The 8,586-nt window shown below is 43.9% G+C and overlaps 1 protein-coding gene across 1 annotated transcript in view; it reads left to right on the top strand.

Annotated features, from left to right (window-relative positions):
- LOC144598441 (uncharacterized) overlaps positions 1 to 8,586 on the top strand; it is a 34,147-nt gene that overhangs the window by 1,864 nt on the left and 23,697 nt on the right. Inside the window, exons 3-5 of the mRNA XM_078408583.1 lie at positions 492 to 646; positions 3,967 to 4,052; positions 6,959 to 7,030. Of these exons, the coding sequence (XP_078264709.1) occupies positions 492 to 646; positions 3,967 to 4,052; positions 6,959 to 7,030 (313 nt within the window). The remainder of the gene's footprint in view (positions 1 to 491; positions 647 to 3,966; positions 4,053 to 6,958; positions 7,031 to 8,586) is intronic.

The following is an 8,586-nucleotide window of genomic DNA, read 5'->3' as shown; positions in this document are numbered from 1 at the left end:
CGGGTTGAAGAAAGCTTGTCTGGATAGCAGCGTAGATGGGGAGGGTGGTGGGTGGAACAAAGGGGATTTCTCTGAAAGGGCGAAATGTCGCATAAGGATGTTATGAAGTAAAGTAGCTCAACACCTAACTGCACTGTCCTATATGCACAGGTCAGGTACACCTGCCCTTCCCCTCCCTCCAATATCTCCTCCATCTTGTCCTGTGCTTAGTTAGCCAATATGTCGAGATGAACCTATCTGTTTCCTCTCATGTTCCCTTTGTGTAGCTCTTAATGCTCCCTCTGCATCCTTTTTAATTCACCCAATCCTTGGGATCACGACCATTAACTCATTTGTGTTAGCTCGCCTCTAATTTAGTAACATAGCTCTGTATTTTAATGCATGGCTCAAAATAGGAAGTAGCAGTGATTTAAATATTCTTTAAAGGGACTCATTTTGGGGAGGCACCTACTTTTGTTTTGCTTTAATAATGGGGTAATCATCTTCAATAGGTATGAGGAATTACCTGATGCAGTGGGAATCGCCAATTATGTTTCTCTAATATCCACGCGCCAAGAAGGCAAGGAAGTGGAGCAAAAAGGAATGAACACAATGGAGACACAGACCACCTGGATTTCTTTGAACACTCCAGGTTCTTCGGTGACAGGTGGATGTAACTTTGCTGCATTTAATGTCTCGCATTTAGCCTGTTCTTGTTTCAGGGGATTTTTCGTTTGCACTGATTATAGGTACGTCTTGTACCCATGCAGAACTCACTGACCATCAATTTCACCACTAATTTCCATCCTGCTCTTAAATATACTTGGGCCATCTCCGAAATCTCCCTACCGTTTCTGGATCTCACCATCTCCATCACAGGAGACAGACTAGTGATGGACATCTACTACAAACCATCTGACTTCCATAACTATCTTGACTACACTTCTTCCCACCCTGTTTCCTGTAAAATCTCTATCCCCTACACCCAATTCCTCCGTCTACGCTGCATGTGCGCCCAGGATGAGGTGTTCCATACTAGGGCACCGGAGATGTCCTCATTCTTTAGGAAACGGGGGTTCCCCTCTTCCATTACAGATGAGGCTCTCATTAGGATCTCCTCAATATCCTGCTGCTCCACTCTTGCTCCCCTTCCCCTATTCGTAACAAGGATAGAGTCCCCCTTGTCCTCACCTTCCACCCCATCAGCAGTCGCATACAACAAATTATCCTCCAACATTTCCGCCACCTCCAACGGGGGTTCGCTCAACACCTCTGCTCAGTCCGTCTTAACCAACCTGATCTCGCAGTGGCTCAGCACTTCAACTCCCCCCTCCCATTCCCAATCTGACTTTTCTGGCCTGGGCCTCCTCCATTGTCAGAGTGAGGTCCAGCTCAAATTGGAGGAACAGCACCTCATATTTTGCTTGGGTAGTTTACACCCCAGTGGTATGAATATTGACTTCTCTAACTTCAGATAATCCCTGCTTTCCCCGTCTATCCCCTCCCTCTTCCCAGTTCTCCCACTGGTCTTCCTGTCTCTGACTACATCCTATCTTTGTGACGCCCCCTCTCCTGACATCAGTCCGAAGAAGGGTCTCGACACGAAACTTCACCCATTCCTTCTCCGGAGATGCTGCCTGACGCACTGCTGCCTGATCCAGCTTTTTGTGTCTACCGATGATTTTGTTTCCTCGCAGCAGAAAGCCATACAACATATTTCTCATTTTCACTTAATGGTCAGATTGAATCTGCTGCTTCTTTCCACCGCTCCCCCAAAGAACCCTGATCTGATTATTCCAAAGCTCTTAATGCCAACATCTCTGCATCTGTAAACCAGAGCTCATCAAAACTGTGCTCTGCATGTCCTCGCCTGCAGTGTCCCGTGCACCCTGCCCCATGAGCTCACCACCCATGTTGATTCTTGGGCTGAAAATATATGATGTTTTGTTTAAACCCCTTCATGGCCTCGTGCTCATCCATCTCTGTGTCTGCTCTGGACTAACTTTTGAGAGCAACACAGTGCCATGCATTACCGTGCGGTGCGAAAGATGACCTCCGGCACTGTCTATGTGGAATTCATACATTGTCCCTGTGATCGCTTGGGTTTCCTCTGGGTGGTCCAATTTTCTCCCTCAAAGACATGCATGTCAGTAGGTTTGTTGGTCATTACAAATTTCCCTTAGAGTGTAGGTGAGTGGATGGATCTTGGTGGGGGGAGTAGATAACAATGTTTTAAAAAGTATGAGTAATGTAGGATTAATGTAAATGGGTGATTAATGATAGCATGGATTGGGTTGGCTGAAGGGGCTGTTTCCATGCTCTATCTGACTCAATTTCAGAGCTCTTCCATTTCTGACCTCTTGCTATTCCTGACACCCATTAATTGTTTAATAAGGAAAGTAGAGATAGTCAAGAAAATTACAGGCTGGCAAACCTCTTCAGTGGTAGGGAAGCTATTGGAGAGGTTTCTAAGGGATCAGATTTAATAGCATTTGGAACAGAATGGAATAATTATGGACAGTCAGCATGGATTTGTCCAGGGTAGGTAACATTTAACCAAATTGATTAAGTTTTCTGAGGAGGTCATGGGGTGATAGATGAGGGTAGGACAGCGGTTTTTGTTTACATGAACTTCTGTAACAGTTACATGAACTTGTGTGTGTATTTTATATATATATATATATATATAATTTTCGTTTATTAGAGTACTTTGTTTACATGTGTAGGAAGGAGCTGCAGATGCTGGTTTACACCGAAGATAGACACAAATGCTGGAATAACAGCGGGTCAGGCAGCATCTCTGGAATAAAAGGATGGAAGAAGGGCTTCGACCCAAAATGTCACCCATCATTTTTGTTCAGAGATGTTGCTTGACCCACTGTGTCTATTTTTGGTATAAACCAGCATCTGCAGTTCCTTACGACACATGCATTTATACAAACACATACTACGCATGCATCCCTACATTTCTTGCCTAACCATATGCTTATTTAAAATCCTATTAAATGCCACCATTGTATCTGCCTCCACTGCCACCTCTGGCAGCGCGTTCCAGGCACACCCACCCCCCACACATCTCCTTTAAACTTTGCCTCTTTCGCCTTAAACCTATGCTTCCTGGTCTTTGACATTTTTACCCTGGGGGAAAAAAAAGGTTCTGAGCATCTACCCTTTCTAAGCCTCTCAAAATTGTATATACTTCTATCAGGTCTCCCCTCAAACTCTGACATTCCAGAGAAATGGGAGTTGATGGGAATGTGGGGAAAATAATGTGGGAATTATGACAGATTAGTGCAAATGGGTGGCTGCTGGTCAGTATGGAATTAATGGTCTGAAGGACCTGTTTCCATGCTGTATGTTAAATTCTGCTTAAATATACATTCCTCAGCCTGCTTGTACTATGCTTTTTTCCCTAACAATTGCTAGAAGCATGTAGCATTGCCTCTGCTATTTCATCACTGGATTCTTTAAAATTCATGACTTCAGTTCTTTGGGAGCAGGAATTTTATCCTCTTTAATTAGTTTACTTAGTATATCCACTATTTTCAATTTTAAATGCATTTGTTCTATCTCTGGTAAATTCCGCAGCAAAATAATGATTTCAGATTTTTGCCGTCTTAATTCCCTTTGATCTTCAATCTTCTACACCTTGTAGATAATGTTCAACAAAATGTCAAGGAACATTATTTCTCTGGTTGCATTTCTGCTCTACCCATTTGTTGTGGGTTCTTTTCTTTGCCTTGCACCCACTCTCCGAAGCCAGCTTGCAATCCTATGCTTTGTAAATGCCATTCTTCCCTAGAAGTCAAAAAGCTTCTAAAACAGCTCCTTTCCACCTCCAAGCATATCAACTTGCACCTTTCTTCACCCTTTCACAGTCCTGTATGGTCATGAATTTCAGTTCTGATTAACAAGATGTCTATACTGTGAGGCTGACTGACTAGTTAACTAATTCCAGCATCTAGTCATTTATTTCTCCCCTTGTAGAGTTTGAAATGGGAATTCCCAATCAGTTGCAATCTCATTCATTGGACTCAAGCTCTTGGATACTGGACTTATTGACTGATTCTGAGGTAGGAAATATATGTTGCAGCGATGTTTGTTTCTGTCTTTCTCAATGGAGATGAGCTTTTCTCTTGGGGATTCTGTCTCATGGGTTTAGTTTTCACTCTTTAACTTCCTCATTACCATACGTCATCCTTAACCAATATTTAGTTTGGAGATACAGCACGGAAACAGGCCCTTCGGCCCACCGAGTCCGTGCCAGTCTGCGATCCCCGCACATTAACACTATCCTACACATACAAGGGACAATTTACACATACACCAAGCCAATTAACCTACATACCTGTACGTTTTTGGAGCGTGGGAGGAAACTGAAGATCTCGGAGAAAACCCACGTGGTCATGGGAAGAACGTACAAACTCCGTACAGACAGCACCTGTAATCTGGATTGAACCCGGGTCATCAGCACTGCAAGTGCTGTAAGGCAGCAACTCTACCACTGCACCACTGTGCCGCCCACGATAGGCAAGTAATTAGCCTATTTTTAACCTAATGTAAAAGCAGAAAATGCAGGAAATACTCAGCAGGTCATGCGGCGCCTATGGGAAGAGAAACAATGAATGTTTCAGGTGATGGATCCTTCAGCCTTCCCAGCTGGCCCACGTGGGAACCAATGACAAGTACGACTAAAAAGGAGATTATCCAAATTAAGAAGCAGAACCACAATGAGCCAGTAAGAAAGTTAAAAATGTGCTCTCAGATTGATGTGGTTTCAGAACTGGGGAAAAGCAGCTCTTCCATTGGGATGAGCTGTAATTGAAACTGTGTCACTGCATATCATGTAACTAAAGGTTCAGCTAAAACTTTAAACTAAATAACGGGTAGCAGGAATGGGAAATTTAGAAAGTTGAAAGGGATTTTTAAAGGATAGTGAAAAGGCTAATGATGACTGGAGAGTATCAGGAAAGTTCAGAGCACACAAACATAACAGAACACCGTGCCAGGGCGGCATGGTGGTGCAGCGGTAGAGTTTCTGCCTTACAGCCCCAGAGACCGGGGTTCGATCCTGACGACGGGTGCTGTCTGTACGGAGTTTGTACGTTCTCCCTGTGACCTGTGTGAGTTTTCTTCTGGAGCTGCTGTTTCCGCCCACACTCCCACACTCCAAAGACGTACAGGTTTGTAGGTCAATTGTCCAAATTGTAAAACATGTCCCTAGTGTGAAGGATAGTGTGTGGGGATAGGTGGGCCGAAGTGCCTGTTTCCACGCTGTATCTCTAAATTAAATTAAACTAAACCTCATGGTTAAAGAAAAATACTATGAAGACAGAATTGAAGACTCCATGCAACATTTATAACCAGCTGCGTGAATTAATTAGACAAAGAGAAATAAATTGGTACAATCTTAATGGTCATTTGAGAGACATAGAAGCACACCTGCAAAGCAAAAATGTTGGGTTTTCAACATTCCAGAATACTTACCTTTTAAATGAAAAGGGAAAGGATGGGTGGGGGGAAGGAGGGTGTGTGGAGACGGGAGACCGGTGGGAGCGGAGGGGTTAATGTTCCCTGATGGTAAAGAATTGGATAAAAGCATTGGATGAAGAAGCTTAGCTTGGTAAAATGAAAAAAAATATTTATCAATGCAGTAACTCTCAGCCCTCTGACATCTAGGGAATGGCAAGTGCTGGTTGCATGAAAACTGGGTGAAAGTAACGCACACACATAAACACAAAAATGCATAAACCTTTAAACACATTTCCAAGTACTTTTAAATAGCAAAGTTTTACACTGTAATTCTATATTTTAAGGTGTTCGGTAGAAATGAAGCAAATGATTAACTGCTCACCATCACATGAAGTGACAAATCGTCAGAAAGGTGTTACTGGTAACGAGCAGTAACAGCACTGTTCTTATGTATAAACAAATACTAAAAATGTCTTTTCACATGAATGAATTAAATTCCAGTGTTTGAAATTGCTTAATACTCTTAAATGATTTTGCCAGTTACATGAGAATTCTGGACAAATACTGAATAAGTGAGAGTCAGGAGTCAGGAACAACAATAGACTCCTTGCACGGCTGATCTGATTAATCTCATCTGTGCATTCTCATCTGTAGTGATTGCCTTCCATCCTTGTGCAAATTAATTGTATCAAGCATACACTTAGATATTACAAATGTCACAGGGCTACCTTTCCTTCATTATCATTACAGCTTTGTACCTTTAGTACATTATATTTCCACCATGGTTCTTTATTAAGTCTTTGGCACAATTTGGTTCTGACAGTTTAGAGTGAGTTACCAGCCCAGTCCAAGACATGTATCCTCTTCTGCTGGGAAAATTGGGTCACCATCTTCAATGTGTGGCACAATAGACAATAGACAATAGGTGCAGGAGTAGGCCATTCAGCCCTTCGAGCCAGCACCGCCATTCAATGCGATCATGGCTGATCACTATCAATCAGTACCCCGTTCCTGCCTTCTCCCCATACGTTGCAAGGTTTTGCAGGAATATCCCACATCCATCCGGTAAAGGTCTTTGTTATTTCCGGCACCACTCTTCTCTGCAGTACACCGATATATTGCGGCAAATTTATCATTCTGTCAACCAGGTGCAGCGGACCAACTGAGAGTGGGTGGTGCAGGAGGCAATTACTAAGTGTCTGAGCTTTGAAGATATCTTGTGCCTATGCATTCCATTTCTTGAGCCCGTGTAATGAAATGGAAAAAGAAACAGCAAGCAAGATTGCTGAGCTGAGGATGAAGTGAATAATCTATCTGAGAAACAAAAGTGCAGATGCTGGAGAGCTGAAATAAAAACTAAGTATGCTGGAAACATTGAGCAGGACGGGTCGCCTCTATGGAGAAAGAAAGCGGAAGAGTTAATGTTTCGGGTCAATGATCTTTCTGCGGGAATGATTTAACAGTGTCTAATTACTGCATTCTGTCTAGCGTTCTTTTTTGTTTGCAGAAAGAGGTGACTCTAAAGAAGTTTGAAAGTGATTTTTCTTTAACTGAGGAAACTGACTATAGTCAGACTGAGGTAAGAGTTTCACTCTCTGTAACTACCATCACCCACTCTGACTTGTGTTAACCAGGCTGTGGGTACCTGCAGTGGGCTGCGCTGTGCCTGTTTCTTCTTCCCTCCACAAATACGATGGCTGGCAAATACGATGGATGGGGGAGGGTGTGTTGCTGCTTTGTGAGGTGGGAGTGCAGGTGAGTAGGAGGATTGGTTGGAGCTTGGAGGCATTTAGAGCAGTGGGGGGTGGACACACGGGTGGGTTTGAGATGGTTTCAGTGAAGCCATCCTGCAGTGGTGGGAGGAGCTTGCAGCATTGGGCAGCACTGGCACAGCAGGTAGAGCCATTGCCTTACAGTGCTGGAGACCTCGGTTCAATCCTGACCTGCTACTCTGTGTGGTGTTTCTGTGTTGTCCCTATAACCGTGAGGATTTCCTGCAATTATTCTTGCTTCCCAGCAGTTCCCAGAGATGAACTGGTTAATTTTCCCCTGCAAATTGCCTTATTGAGGGGTAGACCTTTGCGGGAGTTGATGGAAAGGTGGGAATAATAAAATGGGAATAAATATAAATGGATGCTGGATAGTCGGTGCAGACTCAGTTGGCCGAAGGGTCTGTTTTTGTGCTGTATCTATAAAACTGAGCTGATATCTGGTGACAAAGGATGCTATGATGAGAGATTGGATCAGTCCAGGGTTGGAGACGTGATAGAGAAGCTTGACCTAAATTCTTAGTGTAAGAACAAGCATGTTTAAAAAAATTCTGATTGAGACCTTGTTGGTTCAGACTCGGTGGCCTTGTGCAGGGTAAGGCTGATGCCTTCTCCAAACTACTGCTGAAACATCCCCTGGCTCTCACTGCTTCTGTGCAAGCATCAGCAGCATCCTTAGGCTTCAGATGAGCAAGTGGAGTTTGCACAAGTGGTGTGATACACTGACCACTGCTCTTGTTCAACATCTCCGTCCACAAAGGACAGAGAATGAGTTTTGGAAAAATGGGGCACCCACACGCGGACAGTAAATTCATTTGACTGGTGCATGGAATGTTGGAATCAAGCAGTTTGGGGGAGTTGGGGTGGGGGGGGGGGGAGAGACCTCCAAGAGCCAGATGTAATGTTGTTGTGTGAATAGAATGGTTCAACCTCAACTGTGGGTTGGGAGCGGCGTGGGGTATTTGACCAAGGAACAGGCTTTGAATTGAGGATTGACTGAAGTAAAAAGAGCCAGGTGGCAACATGAGAACGGTTAACCTGTAAGTAAACAGTGGGACCATTGGGTGGAAGCTGGGTGGTCGGTAGGTTTTAGGAATAATGACAAAAGGTGGACTTTGTGAAGATGACCACATTGGAGAGCACCCAAAGACAGCGAGAGACGCAGCATGTAAGGGCTGATTTGAAGGAAGCCTTGGGCTGTAAGAGAGGATAAAGGAAGGCAGATGTTCTTGGGTTTAGAGTCGATCTCTGAGCATTTGGGGCCAGTTTTTAAGTGTGTGGCTGGAGGAGAGGGGGACTGGGATCTGTCAGAAGAGGAAGGAAGTCAGAAACCATAGGAGCATGCCATCATAGTTCTAGAAAAGTG

The sequence above is a fragment of the Rhinoraja longicauda genome, chromosome 12 (genome assembly GCF_053455715.1).
Source record: "Rhinoraja longicauda isolate Sanriku21f chromosome 12, sRhiLon1.1, whole genome shotgun sequence".
In the NCBI taxonomy this organism is placed as follows: Eukaryota; Metazoa; Chordata; class Chondrichthyes; order Rajiformes; family Arhynchobatidae; genus Rhinoraja; species Rhinoraja longicauda.
This window is presented reverse-complemented; position numbering and strand designations above follow the sequence as displayed.